The sequence below is a fragment of the Rhinolophus ferrumequinum genome, chromosome 4, assembly GCF_004115265.2.
Source record: "Rhinolophus ferrumequinum isolate MPI-CBG mRhiFer1 chromosome 4, mRhiFer1_v1.p, whole genome shotgun sequence".
In the NCBI taxonomy this organism is placed as follows: Eukaryota; Metazoa; Chordata; class Mammalia; order Chiroptera; family Rhinolophidae; genus Rhinolophus; species Rhinolophus ferrumequinum.
Genome location: NC_046287.1, coordinates 90,835,928 through 90,862,558, shown reverse-complemented (window position 1 = coordinate 90,862,558; position 26,631 = coordinate 90,835,928). Strand labels below are relative to the sequence as shown.

Genomic DNA, 26,631 nt, shown 5'->3' with positions numbered 1-26,631 from the left:
TAGCAGCTTCTACCGTGTAGTCACAGCCAGTCCTCATAACCAACCAGCCTAAGGGTCAATTCCTCCCATTGTCATGCAAACAGCAACTGAGGCTCAACTACAATAGGAGGGCATATACAACCCACAAAAAGGACACACCTGGAGCACCCAGCTCAGGTCACCAGGGAGACTGCAGCACAGGGCCCCACAGGACACCTACTATATAACACCATTCTACTAAGATCAGGAGACATAACAGCTCTACTTAATACATAGAAACAAACACAGGGAGGCAGCCAAAATGGGGAGACAAAGAAACATGTCTCAAGTAAAAGAACAGAGCAAAGCCCCAGGAAAAGAACTAAACAAAATGGAGATAAGCGATCTACCAGATGCAGAGTTCCAAACACTCATTATAAGGATGCTCGATGATCTCAGGGAGAACTTCAAAACAGATATAGGAAATATAAAACAGCGATAGAAAACAAAAAAGACCCAGTCAGAAATAAAGAATACAATAACTGAAATGAAAAATACATTAGAGGAATTCAACAGTAGATGAAGCAGAGGATCAAATCAGAGAATTAGAAGTTAAAGTAGCAGAAAACACCCAATCAGAACAGCAAAAAGAAAAAAATGCAAACCATGAGGACAGTTTAAAGGGCCTCTGGGACAACATCAAGCATACCAATATTAGCATTATAAAGGTACCAGAGGAAAAGAGAGATCAAGGAATTGAAAACCAATTTGAAGGAATAATGATGGAAAACCTCCCTAACCTGGTGAAGGAAATAGATATACAAACTCAGGAAGCACAGAGTCCCAAGCAAGATGAACCCAAAGAAGCCCACACAAAGACACACCATAATTAAAATGTCAAATATTAAAGACAAAGAAAAAAATCTTAAAAGCAGCAAGAGAAAGCAGTTAGTCACCTACACGGGAGCTCCCATAAGACTATCATCTAATTTCTTATCAGAAACTTTGCAGGCCAGAAAGGATTGGCACAAAATATTCAAAATGATAAAAAGCAAGGACCTACAAGCAACATTGCAGTACCCAGGGAAAGACAGATAAAGAACTTCTAAGACAAGAAAAAGCTACAGGAGTTCATCACTGTCAAACCAGTATTGTAAGAAATGATAGAGGGATTCCTAAGATAAGATAAAAAAGATAAAAAATATGAATACCAAATTGGCAATAACTACATATCTATCAAATTACTTTAAGTGTAAATGAATTGAATGCTTTAATCAAAACATAGGGTGGCTGAATGGATAAGAAATCAAGAACTTAAGTATGCTGCCTATAATAGATTCACTTCAGATGGAAAGGCACACACAGACTGAAAGTAAAGGGATGGGAAAAAGATGTTTCATGAAAATGGAAACAAACAAGCAAGCACGCAAGGAAATAAACAAACAAACAAACAAAAACTGGGGTAGCAATACTTATACCAGACAAAATAGATTTTAAAACAAAGCCTATAACAAGAGACAAAGAAGGACCAAGTAATCCCACTTTTGAATATTTATCCAAAGAAACCCAAAATATTACTTCGGGGGATGAATGTTCATTGCAGCCTTGTTTACAGTGGCCAAGATGTGGAGGCAGCCTGGGTGTCTGTTCATGGATGAATGGATAAAGAGTAGGTGGTACATATATACAATGGAATATTGCTGGGCCATGGAGGGGAATGGGTTCTTGCCATCTGTGATGGCATGGATGGAGCTAGAGGCTATTGTGCTGAGTGGAGTATGTCAGACACAGAAAGACAGATGTAATGTGATTGTGCTTATATGTGGAATTTAAAGAACAAAATAAACGAACAAACAAAACAAAAACAAACACATAAATACAGAAAACATTTTGATGGTTGCCAGATGGGAAGGCTTTGGGGGGGATGGGTGAAAAAGGGGAAGAGATTAAGAAGTACAAATTTGCAGTTACAAAATTGTCATCAGAATGTAAAGTATAGCATAAGGAATATAGTCAATAATATTGTAATAACTGTGTATTGTGTCAGATTGGTACTAGATTTATTGGGGTGATCAGTTCGTCAGTTCTGTAAATGTCTAATTACTGTATTGTATACCTGAAACTATTATAATATTGTATGTGAACTGTAATTGAAAAATAAAAAATTATTTAAAAAAGAAAAGAAAGTCCTCCAAGGGGTTCATCCTCTCAGCTAACAAATACAGGGAAATGGCTCTTAAAGTACTTTATGAAAGTTTATTGAAGTCAATTAACATTGACATTTTCCTCAGGTTCCTTCTGGAAAAATTGGAACTTGTAAGTACTAATAGGAAAAAAAATCAATTTCTTAACAAATAAAATACAGACATAATTATGATTATGATTATCATCATTATTATTTCATAATTTCTTCCTAAAGGGAATAAGATGGACTTATTTATAATGTACTAAATAATTGAATAAGTTTCTTTAATTCAGTGGATAATGTGACAATTATTCAGTAAGAGTGCTATCAGGGTTATGGTCCAAAGAGACATGATGAATTGGACTCTTATTTTTTTTGTGGCAGTTTCAATAAAAATTTAGACCCTGTTTTTATTTCCTGCTCTTCCTTCTCATGCAGTTTACTCCTAGCAGTTAGAGATATGCTTAGCTGTGGACAAACAACCTGGTTAGAGGCAGTTTACCAAATATGAAGCAATCTTCCCAGGGAAGTTATCTACAAAAGGGTGAATTACCACTGTATGATCAACCTAATTGTGATATTTTTCACACTCTTCCACCAATTCTGATACTTTAATAATTTCCTGTGGTTGAAATGGAAATGCTGGTTAAATGAAAACAGTAATTTTAGAGAGAAATGTGATGGCTTACTTCATCTAGTGTGTGATAATTTTCGTAGTATGAGGAGGAGTCCCGGGGGCTGACCGCGTCGTTGGAAGTCTGCTGGCGGATAATATCTCCCACATCTTCCATCAAGACACTAGGTGATGAAACAGAGGGCAAGCTGGTTTCCAAAAAGGGCTCTGATTTTCCCACATGCCCATTGCAGCCCCAATACATGAGCATGGGTTGGGGAGAAATCACTAAGAAATCTAACAAGCAAAAGTTCATCAATGTGAAAACAACATCACCTAACAGTGCAGTAGGATGAAATTCACAAACCCTCTTGGCAGAGCCCTTATGGGCACTGGAGAGAAAGTGCCCTATCTGGTATGTTTTCAGGGCCTCTAAAATCTCACCCTTCCTCCACTGCTATCAACATTTCTTGATTGTACTTCATCAGTATCTTTTATGTGAACATACAGGTTAATGGACAACATTCTTCAATTTAGAGTAACATTGTGTTATTCTTTTTTCAGTTAAGAACCAAGGGGAAGCAAAAAGCTTTTTCTTTTCGTTTTTCATTGTGACAACTGTTGACCTATACTAGATGTTATACATAGCCAAAGATGATCAAATCTCTAGAGAAATACAAGCACAGGAAAAGGAAAGGTATGGGAAAATCATCTTATGTAATGCCTCTTGAGAAGTGCCACATTGTTAACTACGCAAAATTTTTAACTGAATTAAGCCATTTAATTACATGGGATGAGCAATTTAAAAGTTAGATATCATTTTAATAAAGGCTTCTTTACTTTTATTTAGGCCAATAGATAAAAGCCAAAGCTTTGACATCAGAAAGTTCAACTCCTACCTCTGCCATGTTCTAGCATGGTTGACCTTGAGAAATTCATTTGTAAGTTTCAAAACCTTTTTCATCTGAACAATGAGGCAAGTACTTACCTCACAGGGTTAAATAAGAATTAAATGATTAAAAGGCCCAGCACAGTTCCTAGATGGCAGTGAACACTTATAACACATTATTAATAATTATCATAGTGTACCGTGATACAGAGGAGAGAGCATGGCCTCCAGGAAGCGCTAGAGCAGCAAGAGGACACTGGCACTTGGGCGATGGATACAGAGAGGAGATGTTGGACGGGAGACTCCCAAAGGAAGAGGGCGTGGACTCTGCGCAGAAATCACATCTGATACACTTTGTAATCTAGGGCCAGTCAGGAATGTTCACTGACCTTGTGAAGGAAGTAAAATCCTCTTCACCAGCTGCTTTTTAGAATTCCACTAAAGTCTACTAAAGTAAATGACAATTTTGCTCCTCAAGTCTAGGTACAGAGTAGCGAAACTATAAGAAGGAAAGAATTAGGAGGAACTATAAGAGGCTCCACAGACCACTGACTCTAACTGTCATTTTGAGATAAGGGAGCAAGGTCATGAGAGGTTAAACCACTTGTTCAAGATCACAGATCTAGGTACTTGGGGTTCATCGCCAGTTCACTACAGGGATTTCCATGTTGCCGTGTCTAATGTAAGTATTAATTTTTCCAGGAAGCAATTATACCATCTGCTAGTCAAATGCATAATAGGTGCTTATAATAGCTATTCAATAAATATTGAATGATGCCTACCTGAATGAAATTCTGCTCTCATTTAAATGGGCTTTCACACTGCTTATATCAGACACATTCACAAAAAAATGGACTGCTTTTTTCTTCTCAATAAATTCAGCTGTTACCGGCTGCCAGAGAACAATCTGCAAGTTTCAAAGGGAAAACAATGATAAAACAAAAAAATTGTTGTTCACATCATTTTCATCTGTAGCTAAAATCAGAAAAGTGTGTCTATAAGGGAAATGGAAAAGACTTCCTGGCCACTGGTCCTCATTCACCCACATGGCATTATAAACATTTTTTTCAGGGAGCTTGTTTTATTCTTCTCTGTAACCCCAGTTGCTAAAGGGCCTGAAACATACTAGGTACTCAATAAACATTTGAAGAGAAAATGAATGAACGAGTGAATGAATATATTTATGGCCCAATTGTAAAACTGGATGTGTAAGTCAGATGTTTATAAGAGAAACAAAATTTTGTCTAGAAAGTTGATTAAGTGGTGATTTTCTTCAATAAAAATTCCATATCCTTGATACTATTATCATGCTAGTGTTCTTATCCTTTAATCTAATTATGAACTTTGGGTAATGTCTTCCAAAATTATTTACTTTTTTTGGTATTTTACTGCACTGTTTCAAAGCATATTCACACTCATTTCCTTTGATCATTATATTAGGTTAGTGCAAAAGTAATTGCAGTTTAAAAGTTTAAAATTAATTGCAAAAACTGCAATTACTTTTGCACCAACCTAACAGTAACACTTTAACATAGACTAGGCAAGTGTCATTATTTTCATTGTTCAGATGAAGAAATTAATGCTCATGGCTAACTTGTCTAAAATCACACATCTAGAAAGTGGCAGACCAAGGACTAAATTCTATATCTCCTCTGCTCCTCTGCTGGTATTTCCTCTGTCCACAGTGTGGTGACTATGGAAGTTCACTGCTCACATCTTCTGTTGGGAGAGGGAGAGGTGACTGACCTTCCCAGCTGGTCCCCCGTTTGGTCCACCAGAGGCTGAGGCCATTGCTGCTGCAGGAGCAGCCAGTCAGTGATTCAGCATTGTGGGTGTATTAATGCAGGTCCATTCCTGCTAGGTATGAGCTTCCTCTTACAGGTGACTTTGGCTTAAGGACTCATGACTGCTCCAGCCAAACCTTCTGTGGAGCTGCCTTGTAGTCTAGAGATTGTCCATGCACAATCTACCTTTCTGCCCAGGTGTCAGAGCTGCATCACGGTGTGAGCGTGCTCCCTGCCATCTCCAGCTCCCTCCTCTTCACCCTTCACAAGCATGCCCCCTAGTAAATCTCTCACGTCTTTAATCTGATCTGCTTCTTGGAGAACCCTAACTGACAAACATGGAACCATCAATTTTGTACCATGATATTTTGTAACTCTTATCAGTCTTCCACACCTTTGGTATTCTGGGGAGATGGGTCCCATGTATGAAAATTTTGATAAATTTTTACTTGTGTTTTTGATGTTTACTTCTTGGTTAAAAACCATTGTTTTATAAGCAAAGTCCTATTGGACGTCTGTTATCATAGCATCTTGTTAAGTACACACTTTCAATTCCAAGGAACTGTTACGCATATGGCTGTGAAGCCAGGAACACAAATGAAGGTTTAATTTTGGAAACCAGCAAAATCATGTGATTATGAGAAGGGGGAGAAGGCTGTAAGAAGAGGGATTTATACCAGCTATATATGATAGACAACATATAGGAGAGAACATGGCACATAATACTTCCACAAAATGAAACCAATATAAAGAAAAATCAGGGAAGAATTACCTCATATGCTGTAGTAAGATTCTGCAGAATTTGAGTTTGCCTAGATGTTGTAGGAAGAGCAGATAAAACTTGGCCACTGGGAAAACATAAAGCGGGATTTTGATGTTAAAAAAAAGTAAAAAGCTTCTGCACAGCAAAAGAAGCCATCAACAAAACAAAGAGGCAACCAACCAAATAGAAGAAGATATTTGTAAACAATACCTCCAATAATGTGCTAATATCCAAAATATATAAAGAACTCATACAACTCAACAACAAAAAACAAACAATCCAATTAAAAAATGGGCAGAAGACCTGAACAGACAATTCTCTCAAGGAGACATACAAACAGCCAATAGACGTATGAAAAGATGCTAAACTTCACTACTTAGGGAAATGCAAACTAAAACCACAATGAGGTACCACCTCACACCTGTTAGAATGGCTATCAATAAGACAAGTAATAACAAGTGTTGGAGAGGCTGTGGAGAAAAAGGAACCTTCACACACTGCTGGTGGGAATGTAAATTGGTACAGCCACCATGGAAAACAGTATGGAGGTTCATCAAAAATGAAGAAAATAATTACCATGTGACCCAGCAATCCCTTTGCTGGGTATCTACCCCCAAAATCTGAAAACATTTATTCATCTGTAAAAATATATGTACCCTTATGTTCATTGCAGCATTATTCATGGTGACCAAGACATGCAAACAACTGAAGTGTCCTTTGATAAATGATTGGATAAAAATGTGGTATATATACACAATGGAATATTACTTGGCCATAAGGAAAGACAAAAGACTGCCATTTGTGACAACATGGCTAGATCTTCAGAATATCATGCTAAGCAAAATAAGCACATGGAAAAAGTAAAAAAAAAACAACATATGATTTTACTCATGTGGGATATAAAACTGAAAGCAACAAATGAACAAAAAAGACAAACATATAGACAAAAATTCATACACAACAGTTTAGTGGTTACCAGAGGGTAAAGGGGGAGGGAGGAAGTAAAAGGGGTCAGATAAATGGTGACAGAAGGAGAATTGACTCTGGGTGTTGAACACACAATACAATATACAGATGATGTATTATAGAATTGTACACTTGAAACTTATATAATTTTATTAACCGATGTTACCCCAATTAATTTAGTTTCTAAAAAAAGTAAAAATGAGGTAAATTATATGGGAGGGGTTTCGAGATAATTATAAAAAGTAAATAAACTTCAAATATTATAAGGAAAGAGGATCTTGCTATAGACTAAGTGTAGTGTTAAAAAGAGAAGATATACTTACTCTTTCTGCTCCTAAGTAATTGCAAAATCAACAGCTCTCTTGAATGGGAATCAGTTTGCAGAGTGCTTACTTTTTCTTTTGTGTGTGTGTGTGTGTGTGTGTGTGTGTGTGTGTGTGTGTGTGTTAATTTTAAAAATTAAATATTTCATGCATAAGGGAATATTTATGCTAACACTAGCTTATTACACAATTAAATTAATGCCTGTGAATCCAGTACACCACGTCAGAAATCCAACTTATTGGTGTCCTTGAAGCTCTCCACGCTGCCCGGCTGCCATATTCCCAACATCCACTTTCCTACATTTTCACTTTGTTCATTGGCTTGCTTTTCTTTGTAGTATGGATTCTTAAGCACATGCATGGATTTGTGTATGTGTGGATTCTTAAAATATCCTTATATTTGCTTTATTTAACTCTACAAAATAATATACTATATGTCTTCTTCTGTATCTTGTTGTTTTCACTCAACATTGTGTTTTTCAAGATTAACTTTTGTGTTGAAGTATCTAGTCATAATTCACAAGTGTAAGAATTTGTCTACAAGTGGAATTGCTATTTCTTGGTTGTATGCACAATTTTTTTTTTGTATGCACAATTTTAATTGCATGAGATAGTGCCAAACTATTTCTCAACCTTTTTATACCAATTTATATTCTCACCAGTAGTGGCAAAGATTTCCCGTAGCTCCTCCTCCTTGCTAACACTAATGATATCTGACTTTAATTTTTCCAATTTAATGGTTGTGAAACGAAATCTTGTAATTTTAATTTTAATTTTCTGTCTTTCTAATGAAGTACACTTATTTCCATTAGATTTTTTTTTTTGTGACAGTTGGCTACTATAATTTCTTTCTGTAGTCTAGATACTAACCCTTTTCAGTTATATGTATTGAAAATATCTTCTACCAGTTTGTCTTTTCTCTTTCCTCATGATGTATTTTTATCCATCATTTTCTTCTGGGTTTCTGTTTTTTCTGTATGTTAAGAACCCTTCCCCAATATGGGGTCATAAAGATAGTTTCCTATATTTCTTTTGTCTTTCTCATTTAAGTTTTTAATCCTTTGAAAATTATTTGTTTGAGTGAAGTGTAAAGCAGGAATTGAGTTCTTCTTTCTTCTTCTTCTTCTTCTTCTTCTTCTTCTTCTTCTTCTTCTTCTTCTTCTTCTTCTTCTTCTTCTTCTTCTTCTTCGCATCATTTGTTAATCATCAATACTTTCCCCAGGGATCAGCTATGCCAATTCTGTCATATATAAGTTTTCATATTATTTTGCAGAAACAATGCTGGTTGCTGGTTCATCACATCATGTCCTTTTCCTGGGCACATAGAAAAATTGCATTTCCTAGCCTTTTGTGTTGCATTGAGACCACGTACCTGAGTTCTCCACAAAGGGAATGTGTGTGGGAGTGATATGCCACAATTAAAAGCAGGTGGGAAACTTCATGGGTTACCTGTCATCCTGTGGCTAGAAGCAAAGAATCCCAAGATGTAAAGTTGCAAAATGGAAGCAGCCCAGATCTCCACATTGCAGGAGAATAGCAAGGAGAGCTTTGCAACCTTCATCAATTGGTGACATGAATGAGAAATAAACCTTGGTTGTGGCATGTGAAGCTATTTCAGGGGAACTAGTTATTATAGCATAATCAAGGATTACCCTCGGTAATACAGTGTGGTCTCTTTCTTGGCTTTTTCTTATGTTCCATTGATTTACTTGTCTATCCTTGTGCCAACACCACTCATCTTTGTGACTGTAGCTTTATATTAAATCTTAACATCCTGTAGGACAAGCTTCTGCTTCTGCTCTCCCTTTCCTAGTTCTTTTTGAGATCCACTTGGTTCAATCCTTTGTTTTTCCACACACATTTTAAAAATCAGCTTGTCATGTTCCATAAAAATTTTTGGATTTTGATTAGAATTATATTAAACTATAGATCAATAACTTGTGGAGAACTGGCATCCTGATGATTCTAAGTCTTCTTATCAGTAAATACAATAGATTTGTCTATTGGTTTACACTTTCTTTAGTAGCTTTCAATAAAGATTTATAATTATATTCATTAAGATTTTGCAGGCCGGCCTGCTGGCTCAGGGGGTTGGAGTGCCGTGCTCCTAACGGGGAGGTCACCAGTTCCATTCCCACATACGCCAATGAGCTGCACCCTCTACTGCTAAGAGTGTGAACAACGGCTCTCCCTGGAGTTGCGCTGCCATGAGCAGCTGGAGGTCCGCATGAGCTGCTGTGGGCTGCTGCAGGCTGCTGTGGGCTGGTGTGGGCTGCTATGAGCTGCCGAGAGCTGCTGTGAGAGGCCGACTGACTGCTTCAGCCAGGGGAGCACAAGGCTCATAACACCAGCATGGGTCAGGGAGCTGTGTCCTACACTACTAGACTGAGAAACAACGGCTTGAACCAGAGTTGCAGGGGGAGGCAGAAGAAGGGGGAAAAGAAGATTTTGCACATGTTTATTATATTTATTCTAGAAAACTTGTTTTTCTTTTGTAAATGGTAACTTTTAATATTCAATCTCTTAGTTCTTTCTTGCTGAGGTATAAAAATGAAATTGAAATCTGGGGGCAAGATAGCGAAGTAGGTAAATGCTGTGTTTAACTTCTCTAACAAACACATCAAAATTACAACTAAACTACAAAACAACCATCACTGAGAATCGCCTGAAATCTTGCTGAACCAAAGCCCTACAACTAAGGACATACAGAAGAAGCCACCTTGAGACTGGTAGGAGGGGCAGAGATGCAGAATGGGCTGGTCCCAAACCTGCATGTGACTGTTAAAAATCAGAAGGGACATCTCAGCTGTGGAGGTTCCTCCCCCCCCAAAAGAGTAACAGGTCCCAGTGCCACACCAGGTACCCTATCCCAGGGTTCCAGTGCCAGGGAGAGAAGACCCCGTCATTTCTGGTTGAAAACCAGTGGAGATTGTGGCTGAAGTCCCAGATGCTCCTCTTAAAGGGACTGGGCACTGACTTACTCATCAATAGAATCACTGTCTTTGAGCTCCAGCGCTGGGGCAGCAGCTGGAGAGATGCCAGGGACACACAGACAACTGAGTTGTCTGGCTTCAGGATGAAGTCTGGAGGGGCAGCTTTCTCCCAGATGGAGACACTGGTGGAAGCCATTGTTTCTTTGTTGAGTGCTCCCCCTTCCTGGCATGCAATCTCAGGCGGCTGCAGTATCTGAATCTCCATCAAGCTGATGACACCATTCATTCACCATGCTGTGGTGATTCTGAGACCTTGCCCCAACCAACTTTTGTGCACACCCAAGCCGCTTCCAGTGGCTTTTTTTTTTTTTTTTTTTTTTTACAAACCACCTGTCTTGGCTCTCCTGCAGACTTTCCCAGGGTCTCTCAAAGGTTCACAGACCGCCAAAAAGCAGCATCTGGCTTGACCATGTCCTGTACCTCTGGCTGAGCAGCTCTAAGCCTGGCATTAGCAGCAGCCAGCCCAGGTTCACGACTTGACCTTTTGGAGCATATCCAAGCACGACACTGGTGGCAGCCATCTGTGGATTGCTTGGTGGCTCCTGCCAGGAGGCTCTGGGTGGGGCATGTGCTTTGGCTGAACTTAACTTGCAGTGGGTCCCCTCCCTAGCGGCCTTGGGGCTGTTGCACCCAGGGGCTAGCTTTGAAATCAGCTAGAGCCTCACCCAGCCACCTCCAAAGATGACATACCCAAGGGACAGATTCTGCAGGCACCAGAGCCCTGCCGAGGCAGATCCTACTCTGTAGAGTCAGCCTCCTGCACAACAGCGCCTCCGCTGTTGTCATGGTCAGTTCTCACAACCAATGAGATAGAGGGTCAGTCCCTCCCATTGAGGTGAAAACAGCAACCAAGGCTCAACTGCAACAAGAGGGCACATACAACCCACACAAGGGACACATCTGGAGTACATGACTCTGGTGACCAAGGAGACTGTGCTACTGAGCCCCATAGCACACCTACTACCTAATGCCACTCTTCTAAGATGCCACTCTTCACCAGGAGACATAGCAGCCCTACCTAATACACAGAAACAAATACAGGCAGGCAGCCAAAATGGGAAGAAAAAGAAACATGTTCCAAATAAAAGAATAGAACAAAGCTCCAGAAAAAGAACTAAACAAAATGGAGACAAGCAATCCATCAGATGCAGAATTTTAAACATTAGTTATAAGGATGCTCAATGATTTCAGGAAGAACTTCAAAAAAGACATAGAAACATAAAAATGGAGATAGGAAACATAAAAAAGAACCAGTCAGAAATAAAGAATGCAATAACAGAAATGAAGAATACATTCCAGGGAATCAACATTAGATTAGATGAAGCAGAGGACCGAATCAGTGATTTAGAAGATAAGGTAGCAGAAAAGACCTAATCAGAACATCAAAAAGAAAAAAGAAGCCCCCAAAATGAGGACAGTTTAAGAGACCTCTGGGACAACATCAAGCATTCTAACATTCACATTATAAGGGTACCAGAAAGATAAGAGAGAGCAAGCAATGAATTGAAAATATATTTGAGGAAATAATGAGGGAAAACTTCCCTAACCTGGTGAAGGAAATAGATATACAAGCCCAGGAAATGTAGAGAGTCCCAAACAAGATGAAGCCAAAGAGGCCAACACCAAGAACATCATAATTAAAACGCCAATGTTAAAGACAAAGAAAGAATATTAAAAGCAGCAAGAAAAAAGCTGTTAGTTACCTACAAGGGAGCTCCCATAAGGCTGTGAGCTAATTTCTCAAAAGAAAGTTTACAGGCCTGATGGGATTGGCACGAAATATTTAAAGTGATGAAAAGCAAGGACGTACAACCAAGATTACTCTAGCCAGCAAAGCTATCATATAGAATCGAAGGACAGATAAAGAGCTTCTCAGACAAGAAAAAAGTAAGGAGTTTATCACCACCAAAGCAGTATTACAAGGAATCTTACAGGGGCTTCTTTAAGATGAAAATAATAAAAAAATATGAATAATAAAATGACAATAACTATATACCTATGAACAATTACTTTCAATGTAAATGGATTACATACTCCAATCAAAAGATATGGGGCTGAATGGATAACAAAACAAGACCCTTATATATGTTGCCTATAAGAGACTCACTTGAGATTGAAAGACACACAGAGACTGCAAATAAAGGGATGGAAAAAGCTATTTCATGACAATGGAACAAACAAACAAAAATCTGGGGTAGCAATACTTAAACCAGACAAAACAGACTTTAAAACAAAGACTGTACCAAGAGACAAAAAAGGACCTAGTACTCCCACTTCTGGGTATATAGTCAAAGAAACCCGAACACTACTTCGAGGGTATGTACTCATCCATGTGTTCATTGCAGCATTATTTACAATAGCCAAGATATGATGGCAACCTGGGTGTCCCTGAATGAATGAATGGATAAAGAAGAGATGGTACAAACACAGAATGGAATATTATTCAGCTATAAAACAATGAAATCTTGCCATCTGAGACAACATGGATGGACGTAGAGGGTATTGTGCTGAGTATAGTAAGTCAGACAGCAAAAGACAAATGTCATACGATTTCGCTTATAAGTGGAATGTAAAGAACAAACTAAACAAAACAGAAAGAAACTGATAGATACACAGAACATTTTGATGATTGCCAGATGAGAGGGGGTTTGAGCATCGTTGAAAAAGGGGAAGTACAAATTGGTTGTTACACAGTAGTCACGGGGATATAGGGAATAGCATAAAGAATATAGTCAATAATATTGTAACAACTATGTGTGCTGTCAGATGGGTACTAGATCTGTTGTGGTGATAAATGGGAGGAGGATTGGGGGCAGGGTGAAAAAGTGAAGGGAATAAGAAATACAAATTGGTAGTTATAAAATAGTCATGGGGATGGTAAAATAAAGCATAGGGAATATAATCAATAATATGGGAATAACTATGTATAATGCCAACTGGGTACTAGTAAGGGGGACCACTTTTTAAATTATATAAATTTCTAACCACTATGCTGTACACCTGAAATTAATATAAATAAAATTGAATGCCAGCTGTGCACTGGCCCAAAACCACGCACTTGGGCCAAGTGGCCTGCTATACCATATGGGATTAGAGGTACCTGTGATGGGAAAAGATGCCATTTGGAGGTTTTGGCAGGTGATAGGAGAATCACAATATAGATACCTATAGCAAAGCCATGGCATCTGCAGTGGAGAATTATACACTTTTTTAAAAAACAGTTTTTCTCCCTAATTTTATGCTTTTCCATATTACTTACTTTTTAAACCAAAAAGAGCATTTATTGTATTTAGTCAGGAAAAATACGATGAAAAAAGCTACTCTGACTGTGAAAAAGCCACTACAGAGCTTCTCGTTATGCCCGTGACCCTCTCACTAGTACATTTCTTATTGCTTTCAAATGTCCTCTGAATCCATCAGTGGAGTATAGCCATCCAGTGGGTTTTCTAGCTTTTCATAGCATTTTCAGTCTAACATGTCCTGTTTCAGAATTTTTTTATCCCCCTTTTTTTTACCATCTGCCGCAAAAGTTCTGACATTTCTAGTTCACTGTCTCAGGACTAGCTCTAGCTGTAGGGTCTGTAGTTAATCCCATGAATGTTCCTCTTATAAGTTTCCTCTCGGAAAAGAGACCAACCAGGATCCCAGAGCAAGTGCTCCCAAAACTTATTTTATGAAGCAGATTGATCTGAGTAGCACAAGGCATGACTATATAGTAGATGCCATGTATGCTGCCCAGATCCCCATCCAGGAATGACATCCCATTTCCCCAGGTGCTGGGAGTGTTGGCAGCTCGCAGCTGAATTGCTTTCCAGGACTTTCTCTTGACTAAGGAGGGCCATGTTGCCACGGTCTTGCCCCCTCTCAGGTACAGTCCACATGCAATGACCAATAAATATGGGTCATAAAGGCATACCTCTTTGCCTTAATTTGGGACAACTCTACAAGGACAACCCAGTTTAGGGACTCCCTGTAGGTGTAGCTGAGGCCTTTGTTTTGACTGCATCACAGCGCAATTCCTCCTCTGAACAATTCTCTCCTTTCATTCCTCCACAAATGTTGATCTTGAGATCACTTTCCAGTATAATTCCTATATGTAAAACTCTCAGAGTCTATTTCATGGGCAAACTAACCCACAATACACACAAATGTGTACTGTTTGAGCTAAAATATGTAAAGTACCACATCAGTGCTACACAAATGCTCTGCTACCTGAATAAAATCAGAAGTTATTTTTGGCTGAGCTAGTCAAAGAATGGAGACATTTTGAGCTGAATTTTTGAGGCAGGTAGGATTTGATAGGTGAAAGGGAAATGAATGGCATAAAATAAAAACACGTAGATTTTTGACAAGTGAATTAGAGACAAAGATAATGTAAGTGGCAGTGCATATGTGGAAGAACCAAATCAGAGCTCAGGGAATGGTAAGTGATCCAGGAGGACAGGAATATGGTGCTGATGCTGGGATGTACCAGGAAAGAAAACCAGGGTGCAGGGCAGGCTCGGACCTGATTACTGAGGGTCTTCAAAGCTATGGGCAGGATTGTGGCCCTTACTTACAAGGTGGTTGGGCACTGTTTTGAGTAAAAGAGTGACAAACTCCAAGCTCTCTTTTGATGTGAAGTATAAAGAAGTGGGGATCCATGTAATTTAATCATTATAATTTTAGAGTGAACTTCCTAACGAGTTAAGCTAACAATGAAATGAGATACATTATTCCCAAGCTGAATTTCAATGTCACATAAAGGAAGTCTTGTGTTGACCAGAAGATAAGATTTTTCTAATGTATTTTTCTAATGTATTAAAGAAGGGAATAGTACCAAAGTTAGTCAACAGAGGAGAAAGAAAGAAACTGTAAGATAAAAAATGTGCCACCCAAATGGGCCTCTTTCTTACAGGGAAAAAAACAAAAAACTTAAGGAAACATAAAAAATAAGTTAAGAAATGTGGAGGAGTAAAATCATAAGGGTAAAAATTCACTGTAAAATATATTGATATGTCCAAGTTCAAATTGTGGTGAGTTGGACCCTATCTTGAGTTTGATCAAAGTGCCAACACAATAGAATCAAGTAATGGAGGGTCCAATAGAATCAAGTAATGAAGGTAGGTCAGAACACCATAGGTAGAACTTAAATTTTTGAAAATAAGTTTCATCACTTATGTTCTCTTACCTAGAGAGAGACTATAAAAAGTGGTCAAGGTGCAGAGACAGAGAGGATTTATAAAGATATTTCTTTGCAGCAACTTGTTGCAGTTCTCTCAATCTCCATTTGACTTCCAACAGACAATGGGAGAGTCTAAACAGGTTTCTCCATGTTTAGAGAGACATGAGCACTTAAATGCCTGCTCCTGAGAATGCTAAACCTGCACGTGGCTGGTTTCCAGTTGGCTAGATAGTAATTATATAGTAGCTAGTAGATAGATAGTAATTATATAGTAGCTATAACTCAGATGCCATCCAACAGTGCCACCTAAAGGGATGAGAAAACCTCACTAGCAAGAACTTGGCGAAGTAGGCAAGATTCCTAGAGGTGAAGGATGGAATGAGTCACAGTGACCATCCAGAAAGAGCTGCATCTATCCTGGTCTGGAGAATTTCCCAGTCAGGGAATCTCGGAAACGTCTACTAAGTTAAAACCCAAAAAAAGGACTAATGAAAAAGAGTCAAGTGTGTGTGTGGAAAGAGGTGGGAGGTTGTTTTTCTACAAATAAAGACTGAGACATTTGAATAATACCTTGGTTGGATCCACATTCTAGTTTCTGAATTGAGGTTTTTTTGCATTTTAACATAGCTGCAGGACTATCAATTACTCAGGAGTGGGCTAAAAAGCCATAGAATTTTCTAACTTTCTAAGTAAGGGTATGGAAAGATTACCCCCACCATACAGAGAAAAAATATAAAGACATGTTTTGATCTCATCTCTGAAGTGATTCAGTAACAGGATTTAACCAAAACCATTGGGAAAAAGGAAAACAGGCTAACACCAAAAATAGAATGAAAAATACAAACATAGTGAAATAAGTCACTTTACATAAAAAGTAAACTGAAGCTCAGAGAGGATGAGTAAGACGTAGCAGATCCAGGGTTGCAACATTTAATACCTAGGCAACATTTCCTCTGTGCTTCGCCTCAAGTACAGGATTATGCTCATCCAGGCCTGTCGCCTACTGTGGTTTATAGGAGAAGGTTTACACTTGCCACTGCTCTGAAAGATCATTTCTGAATTTAAAAAGCTGGTAAGATGCCTCTGAACAATTTTACATGGCCCAAGGCTGCAGTTTTGTTTTATGTATTACAGCGTTTTAAGGCTACTGGTGTCCTGTTAAGATGAAATAATTTATCAGTGGGAAGCTAAGTGAAAGAGAATAAACTGGCGGCAGATAGTATATGAAGTCAACAGACGGAACACTTCCTGTGGTCCATAAACAATTCTGAAGCCCTTGTGGGGAGCCATGATTTCTTGTTATTTTAAAGCCTTGCAGACTGGCTCAGTTTATGATTAACTTGTTTCAGCTTCTAAGGCATTATCTCTGCCTGTTCCTGGAGGGTGCTTGCGAGCTGCTGAGAAAGTAGGTGGGAGTGACCGGTTCTCGGACACTGAGGACTGAAGACTAGCAGGATAATTGGTGGGCTTTGTCATGAGATAATGACTTTGGGAGAGTTTCAAGGATTTTGTATCTGTATGTAAAAGTTATAAATTTGCTCTTGATGAGATAATAGCATTGAGGTTTGTTTAGTAGTTTCTGCTTTTCTGTGTTTTAGGTAAAAGATAACTTTCTGTGATGTAATACATTCCTTTATCTGCTGACTGTTAAAACTGCACGTATTCTTAGGGTATATAAACGGTGGTAAAAAATAAACTCGGTGCTTCAGCATCACTGAAGACCGGCCGCATCATCATAACTGTGAGTGTCTTTATTTAATTCCCACTCCCCTTTTCAGGTTCTTCGTTGATTCGTGGCTGCTGGTCGGCCACAATTGGCGCCCAACGTGGGGCCTGAACACGGGGGAATCAGTGAGGAACACCGTACAGGTTGGGCCCAGCTCGGTTATAGAGTGTTGAAGGTACGGTGAGTAGGACACTGTCCCCTCGGTCGAATGAGTGTGTGAGTGAGTGATAGCTCCACGACCTCGTGTTACGGAGCTTGTTTGGGCTATTTATTTGTGTGAAAGAAGGGCCGAGTCAGGGAAAAGAGAAATAGGTCACGCTATCAGCAAGGACCTGTGTGTTAGAAAACTTAAGAAAATGGGTCACGCCAGCAGCAAGGACCTGTATGTTAGAGGACTTAAGAGATTACTTGCCGCCCGTGGCAGCAGGGTGAGAAAAGAGCAATTAGATAAATTTTTAAAAGTTGTAAAGGAAGTTTGCCCTAAGTTTCCAAATAAAGGTACTGTCAGCTTGGAAACTGGAAAAAAGGTTGGAGAACAATTACAGGACTATTATATTGCCCAAGGACCTCAGCGGGTCCCTATAAAAACATTCGGGTTATGGACTTTGATAAGAGACTGTTTAAATCTTAAAAGTGAGAGTTGTAGACTAGAAAAAGTGAAACAGGCTGGAAATGAAAAAATTCTTCCATCTGCCGCCTCTCCGGAGGAGAGGGAGGAGGGGGAGAAAGTCAGATATGCAGAGGGACTTGCTAAGCATAATAAAGAGCTGGGAGAAAGGGAGGGGGCTGACTGTGCTGAGGAAGCTCCTATGCATAATAAAGAACCTGCTAGCCAGGGACCTCCAGATGATCAATGGAAAAATTTAGGCCCTCAAGATCAGAAAGATTTAGAAGAAGCTGCAGCTAAATATGACAGGGAGAAATATTCCGTAATGGCTGCAGCTCAAGAAAGCAGGCGGTTTGTAGATCCTATCTTTACGCTTACAGAGCAAATAAAGATGCTTCAAGGACAATTAGTAGAACTCAAGATTACTAGGGAAGGGGAAAATTGTCCCAGGCCTCTCCAGATTCCTTATAGAGAGGAGGATTGTCCCAGGCCTCCCCAGATTCCTTATAGAGATCCGGGAAATCCAGGGGGTGGTGAATCCCCTGTAATTAACCCCACTGCACCACCTCCAGAGGGACCTCGTATGTGGGACCCTCCGCTGCCACCACCGCAGCCACCGATTTGGGACATGTTTACTAAGCCTCCGCCAGGATACGTTAAGCCAGGGTCAGATTCCCTTGTACGTTCTCCGCTTCAGCTAGCTTGTGAGGAAGCTCACAAGCAAGGAGAATCTACAGGATGTTTTGGAGTTTATCCTCTCTTTGAGAGAACGGATCAGGCAGGAAATCAAGTTAGGGAATGGAGACCTTTTCAGTGGAAACAAGTAAAGGAATTAAAAGAGGCCTGTGCTCAGTATGGCCCTATAGCTCCTTTTACCATGGCAATTTTAGATGCTTTGTCCAGTGAGGCTACTCCTCCAGAGGACTGGAAGAAAATTGCTTATGCTTGCCTTTCCGGAGGCGATTATCTCTTATGGAAATCAGAATTTTATGAAAATTGTAAAAAGAAGGCCAATGAGAATGCCTTAAGACAGATCCCTATTACTTTTGATATGCTAGCAGGAGAAGGCATGTATGCTGACCTAAGAAATCAAATGGGATTTGCGCCAGGCGCTTATGGCCAAACTGCCACAGCAGCTAAAGATGCTTGGCGAATGTTGCCTGATTCCTCCCGTAAGGAAGAACAGGTTACTCAAATAAGACAAGGAGCAGATGAACCATTTCAGGAATTTGTGTCTCGCCTCAGTACGGCTGCGGGGCGAACTTTTGGTTCAACGGTGGCCACTCAGGCTTTTATTAAACAGCTTGCTTATGAGAATGCTAATTCTGCCTGTCAAGCAGTTATCAGACCATTTAGAAAAAAAGGTACTATAGCTGATTTTATTCGTTTGTGTACTGATGTCGGCCCCTCCTTCTCTCAGGGGGTGGCCTTGGCTGCTGCTTTACAAGGAAAGAGTATTCATGAAGTACTGCTTCAACAGGCAAAGCTCCATACAAATGGTCGTGCTGGAGCTTGTTTTAATTGTGGAAAAATGGGACATCGAGCTACTCAATGTCCACGTAAAACAGAAGCCGAGAATCCTTCGGTTCCGACCGCGGCTTCTGCAAAAAAGCTTCCTGGCATATGTCCTAAGTGTAGGCGAGGAAAGCATTGGTCTAATGAATGCAAGTCCAGAACAGATAAAGATGGAAAGCCGATCCAGGGAAACTGGGTGAGGGGCCAGCCCCAGGCCCCGACTCAACAATGTTATGGGGCACTGCAAACTCAAACCATGGTGACAGGGCAGACGGGAAATCCGTCCCTGAAAGAAAATACATCACAGACTTATTCAGGGCCACCTCAGGCAGCGCAGGATTGGACTTGTGTTCCACCTCCGACATCATATTAACTCCTGAGATGGGCATGCAGGCCCTTCCCACAGGGATTTTTGGCCCCTTGCCTTATAAAACTGTAGGGTTACTGTTAGGACGAAGTAGCTCTACTATGAAAGGTATCCATGTTTCCCCAGGAGTTATTGATGAGGATTTTACAGGAGAAATTAAAATCATGGTCCATTCTCCTTTGAATATTTCTGCCATACCTGCTGGAACCCGAATTGCTCAGTTAATTATTTTGCCTCGCATTAAGGTGGGGAAGAATAGACAAGATCAGAAACGAGGAGATCGAGGATTTGGCTCCTCAGATGCTTATTGGATTCAGGAAATAAAGAGAGGTCGGCCAGTGCTGCTACTTAAAATAAATGGAAAAAGTTTTCAAGGAATTTTAGATACTGGAGCTGATGTGTCCTGCATATCTGCTGAACATTGGCCCTCTAAGTGGCCGGCACGCTATACTAACACAAGCTTACAAGGTATAGGCCAATCTCAATCTCCTCTTCAAAGCAGCGATCTTCTGTCCTGGCAAGATCAGGAAGGTCATTAGGGAACTTTCCAACCATTTATTATCCCTGGCCTCCCAGTCAATCTCTGGGGACGAGATATTATGAATGATATGGGAGTTTATCTCTTTAGCCAAAACACCCAAGTAACTCAGCAAATGTTTGATCAAGGGCTCCTCCCAGGACAGGGCTTAGGAATTGAAGGACAGGGACGACAGGAACTCATATCACCTAATCCTAATTTACAAAAAACAGGTTTAGGATATTTTCCCCGGGGGTCATAGATTTACCTGTACTCCACCAAAGGACAGCAGAGGCTATAATTTGAAAATCTGATACGCCTGTGTGGATAGATCAATGGCCCCTAACTCAAGAAAAAATATTAGCCGCTCAAGCGCTTGTACAGGAGCAGCTTAAAAAAGGCCATGTGATTCAATCTAATTCACCCTGAAATTCGCCTATTTTTGTAATCAAAAAAAAATCAGAAAAATAGAGATTGTTACAGGACTTGAGAAAAGTAAATGAAACTATGGAAGTTATGGGTGCCTTCCAGCCAGGGTTACCACACCCTTCTGCCACTCCTAAAAAACTTAAAACAGATAATGGCTCAGGATACACCAGTAAAAAATTTGCTTTATTTTGTCAACAATTTTTAATTAATCATGTTACTGGCATTCCTTACAATCCCCAGGGGCAAGGGATTGTTGAACGTACTCATGGCACATTAAAAGTCATTTTACAAAAAATAAAAAAGGGGGGAGTTGTATCCCCTGACGCCCCATAATTCTCTCTTTATTCAAAATTTTTTGACCTTGGATGCCCATGGTAAGAGTGCTGCAGAGAACTTTTGGCATCCTTCTACTGCCCCTCAGGCTTTGGTCAGATGGAAGGATCCACTTACTGGATCATGGCAAGGCCCAGACCCAGTCCTCATATGGGGCCGAGGGCATGTTTGTGTTTTTCCACAGGATACAGAGGGCCCTCGGTGGCTGCCAAAACGATTGGTGCGACATGTGGACCCTCTACCTGCTGATGACATTGATGACCCTCAACAATGCAGAAAAAGACCAGACGTATTGGGCCTATGTACCTGATCCACCAATCCTCCACCCTGCTGTATGGGATGGTCCTGAGATTCCAGATTATGTCAATGACACTCACGCCCTAGGATTGCCTTCTGATGGACACATAAAACAACATTTGGAAAGTTTTGTAAATCAGGCACTCCCTACAGTCAGGTGGCTGATTTACAAGATGGGACTAGAGATTAGACCACTGTTGTTAAAACTGTTAATATATCTGCTTGTGTTCCTTCCCCTTATATACTTTTGATTAAGAATATTAATGTACACTTTGTAGGAAATCAATTTAATGTTTCCTGTAATAATTGTTCTTTAACAAATTGTATTTCTTGGGTGCTGTTAGAAACTAATGTTATGATACTTAAACAACCATCTTTTGTTATGCTTCCTGTTAATATCTCTGGACCTTGGTATGCTAAAAGAAATTTGGCATGATGCTAATGTGTCTTTAGATATGTTTCGGCTTCATGATAAAATTCAAAATATGAGAGAAGCTGAACCCTTAAAATTTGATGCAGCCCAGGCTGCTTCTGAGTTTATTGATGCTCTTAGAAATGCTATGCCATCTATGCCTCATATTACCCATTCTGTTATGATTTTTCTTATATTGGACATCTGTGTCTGTTTGGTTCTGTGCCTACTCCCCATCCTCATTAAATGTTTCATCAGCAGGATGTTAGACTTGCGAGCTGACATCCATCAGCTTGAGCTTAAGACAAGGCCTTAAGTCTCTCTCTCCCCCTTGTATGTATTGGGACGGGTTAGCCAATGACGGGTAAATCCTGGGAGGTCCTTCAACACCTAAGACAGGGCTTGTATTAAAAAATACAAGTTCCAAAGACGGGTTAATTGATGAGACGGTCCCGGGGTGCCTAAGACAGGCACCGTCACCTTATATCTCCTGTAATATGGATTTTGCTTCTATAAAATAAAAAAGGGGGAGATGTGGGGAGCCATGATTTCTTGTTATTTTAAAGCCTTGCAGACTGGCTCAGTTTATGATTAACTTGTTTCAGCTTCTAAGGCATTATCTCTGCCTGTTCCTGGAGGGTGCTTGCGAGCTGCTGAGAAAGTAGGTGGGAGTGACCGGTTCTCGGACACTGAGGACTGAAGACTAGCAGGATAATTGGTGGGCTTTGTCATGAGATAATGACTTTGGGAGAGTTTCAAGGATTTTGTATCTGTATGTAAAAGTTATAAATTTGCTCTTGATGAGATAATAGCATTGAGGTTTGTTTAGTAGTTTCTGCTTTTCTGTGTTTTAGGTAAAAGATAACTTTCTGTGATGTAATACATTCCTTTATCTGCTGACTGTTAAAACTGCACGTATTCTTAGGGTATATAAACGGTGGTGAAAAATAAACTCGGTGCTTCAGCATCACTGAAGACCGGCCGCATCATCATAACTGTGAGTGTCTTTATTTAATTCCCACTCCCCTTTTCAGGTTCTTCGTTGATTCGTGGCTGCTGGTCGGCCACAAGCCCTCTATCCTCAACGCTTCTCTACTCTCCCATTCCTTTTCCTTCGTCCTACTTTTTCTCACTTCTGGATTCCAAATAAATTCCAAAAGTGCAGTTGACAGGCTGCACTTAAGTAATCATAGCACAATGCAATTAATAACTCTGTTTACCAGATTCTTGCCAGTATTTCATTTGCATCCTTTATTGTGTTTGGTTTTTAAAAGCTAGTGAACATGGAGACATTTTTGTAGTTGTTGATGTTGTTGTTGGTTGCCTTTCTCTTTCGTATATGGTATTCATGCCTTTAAAAGTTTTTTTGTTCTCATTCCAGGGCATTTCATTGATGAGATTTATCAAAATGCACCTATAATCAGCAACTAAGAGATTGCCTGAATACAAAGTGTTATTGGGAAAATGATCACGATAAGAGAACAAAAACAAAGAACAGCTCTAAGAAGAAGCAAGACTGTTAGCTCATGCTATAAGAGATCATATTTAGAACCCCAGAAATAAATCATCAAAATCTTCACTGTGAATCAAATTAGATTTTTCCTTTTAGCTTGAGTAATCGGCCATTCCTGGAAAAGCGGCACTCAGAATCATTTGGTACAAAAAATATTTTTACTCACAGAAAGAAGAGTTTGTGATGTTATTTCTAGTGCAGGGACAGGACTGACGAATCAGATATGCTTCTCTGCTCACAAAGCCGCAGTTACCCCTCCCCCAAAACATAGGGACCATCACAACAGACACAAAGTATTAAATATGTTGGATATTATTTGGTTGAAATATTTGTCATGGTCTCATTCCTCTCTTCAAGCATAGGTGTCAGTCAGACTGCAAAATATATACTGAAGCAAAAAATAGTAAGAAAAACCATGCATGAAGGAATTTTCTCATTTGTTTCTTCACTATTTCCTTCTTTTCCATTTGTTTTGTTTTCATAGTATTTAGTCCTACCCCACTGTTATATGCTTACTCATTCTGAAGACACATGGTAAAGCTTTTGGTACATCTTGCCAATGGCTGTCTTAGGAAGGAGTTTGGTTCCCTGCATGACCCAACGGCTGTCTGTAGGAGAGACCACAAAGCTTTGCAAGCAGCTGTGACAATGCTTATGTTAGGCTGGCACTGAGGCCACTTCTAGACCTGCCGTGGGTGAAGACCAGGAGACTGGACCTCCAGCCCTGGTCTCTTCCATGCATTCCCTGCATTCCAGACTGTCTTTCTTCTCCTCAAACTTACTGTGACTCAACCTGACATCCCTTCAAATGGGCTCTCTTCCTGATTTCTAGACTTTTTTTTTGAGAGACAATGCTGTGCAATAAAACGAATGGAAATGATGCTAAAGTGGGTTTGAAACCAAACTCTACCGTTTGATTTGGTTCAAACGATTTCTTCTTCCCGAGGTTCAGTTCCTCTGTAAAATGTTGACAGAGATCCCCAGAGTGTAGGATTGCAGGCATTTAACGAGGTCCCATTTCATAGTGCCTCGCTCGGTCCATGGGACAACTCAGGTGCTAAATAACCATGAATTTCCTCTCTTTCCCCAATCTGTCAATGACAGTGTCACTGTCTACAGTACCAGGTTGGACACATTGCTATCACCTTTCCTCCTCCCCTCTCACTCACCCTTAATTAAAGCCAATCACAAAGTTATGGGATATTAGAGCTGGGAAGGACCTTAGAAATCAGAGTATTCTGATTCATTGATCACACATAGAGATATAAGTCATTGATGTTTCTAGCAATTTGACTCCTGTGCCACTTCAACAACAGTCATTATTTGGTGATGGAATTTGTTGCTTGACACTTGACAATCATATTGAACAAAAAAGAATCAACCAACTATAGTTAGTTAGTCCAGTGATGATGTGCAAACACAGCTTCAGGCTTACCAGTCAACCTCTATTGTCTTAAATGCTCTTTATGACTCAGAAAAATTTTTCTGGTAGAATTTTCCCTGTCCCTGGTATGTCTCTTATCTCTTTGTTACTCACTAACATGGGGAAAGGAATCTGTCTCAGAAATATTTGAAGGGGAAAAGGATCATAAAATTAAAACAAAGGAAAACATAAAATAATTTCCAAGGAAACAATATATATTTTTAAGAAGCCTAAACATTGACTAGTTAATCAATTACAATATTAAACACAGCCAAGAACTATTTTTGCCATGTATTATATATACTAGAGCATGAGTTCGTTTGTGTTCTAAGTGCTTAATAGTAGAAAATATTAAGGGAATGACTCTATGAAGCAAAATAAGAATTAGATATGTTCATGTAGCTGTTCTTATAACACAACTATTCTTCCTTTTATATTCCATGATGAATATTTATGCACAACCCAGACGTCCTTGATACCTTGATCTTCTTCTCCCTCCTTTGTTCCATGTACAAGAAAAAATAAATTATCTATAGTTAATATATTTTATATTTGTTAGGGTATAAATAATTACTTTTTATAAAAGTTACTACTTCTTCCGTCTCCATAGCCACTGACTATACATATCACCCAGGGTCCTCCCAGTAATAAAATTAGAGTGAGATAAGAAATAAAACAGATCCTAGATCTAGTGAGATCCTTATACTGAAATTTACTATTTGTCAGGGCAACATGGAAAGTTTCTGAAAGAGCTGACCTTCAAACTTTAACGTTTGTTCCCCAGTCCAGTGCACTGACTAGATTCCATGTGGGGCCAGCAAGTGGGAAAATGGCCCCCCACCCTCTAGGATCCCGTTCGGGTACCTCTGAAATGCGAAGACATGCTGCTCACAGAAGAAGACGGCGGCTACAAGGACTCCAAAGCTATAAAACTTCATCGCAACAGTGATTTATGGAAAAACAAAATTCTCTGAAGAGAAGGGTCCCAACAGCTGGTTACGTAAGAGCTTTCTTTACACAGTGGTTAAAATATAATGGCATGTTTCCCCTCATATGTGTAATCAATCAACTTAGCTTCCATTTCCACTCAGAAAAAGAAAGTATGATGAGAGTTGTTGTTCTGGGTTTAGACTATCTAGAAAATATTTAACTTCTCAGGGACGATGAGGCCAAAAATAAAAGGATAGCAATGTAGTAAGAATGTGTTGGGTTTGTTGGAGAGCCATAGCCGTAGAGTGTTGACTAATGGATCATGAGCCATGTGGAGGGATGTCTCTAGTGGAGTTCTAAAAAGGTCTTCCCTTGTCTCTGTCTTTTTCAACATTTTCAACTTAGATGAACACATAGAAGGTGAGTTTCTCAAATTTGTGGCTGATGCAAGGATGAAAAGGAGAGATTGTGTGGAGGATTACAGAAATTCCATTCAAAAAGATTTTTCCTTGTCCATATGGAATGATGGGCCCACTCCTAAGAGGATAGGAATACTATGTGGTGGGAAGCTCAACAGTAAAGAAATCAGAGCAGTAAAAAAATCAGATTGCTTTAAGTCATGCTTATTTAGGGAAGATCACCAAAATAGTCATTATCTAAATCAAGGCCCATGGGTGTAAGCCCTGACCTTTTTATTTTTCTTATAATGCAACTGCTTGATTTAAGATTTGATTACCAAGACATCCACTTCAAAGATTTGAAATAAACTATTTGAAATAAACTATTTGAAATAAAGCTATTTGAAATAAACACCTTGCCAGCCATAGGGCTAGGTGAAGAGCTAGGCCACCTACTGAGGCTGCTTTGTTCTAGAGATATTGGTTGATTTCAATACTTGACTATTTGGGCTACTTGTTTTCTCTC

General features: G+C 39.6%; 1 protein-coding gene across 1 annotated transcript in view; it reads right to left on the bottom strand.

Moving 5' to 3' along the window:
* Nucleotides 1-25,818, bottom strand: part of CPB2 (carboxypeptidase B2) — a 56,538-nt gene extending 30,720 nt beyond the window's left edge. The window contains exons 1-4 of the mRNA XM_033104167.1: nt 25,642-25,818; nt 6,202-6,277; nt 4,428-4,552; nt 2,833-2,941 (exon numbers count right to left, since the gene is read on the bottom strand). Of these exons, the coding sequence (XP_032960058.1) occupies nt 2,833-2,941; nt 4,428-4,552; nt 6,202-6,277; nt 25,642-25,715 (384 nt within the window). The 5' untranslated portion in view covers nt 25,716-25,818. The remainder of the gene's footprint in view (nt 1-2,832; nt 2,942-4,427; nt 4,553-6,201; nt 6,278-25,641) is intronic.
* Between the last annotated feature and the right edge of the window lie 813 nt (nt 25,819-26,631).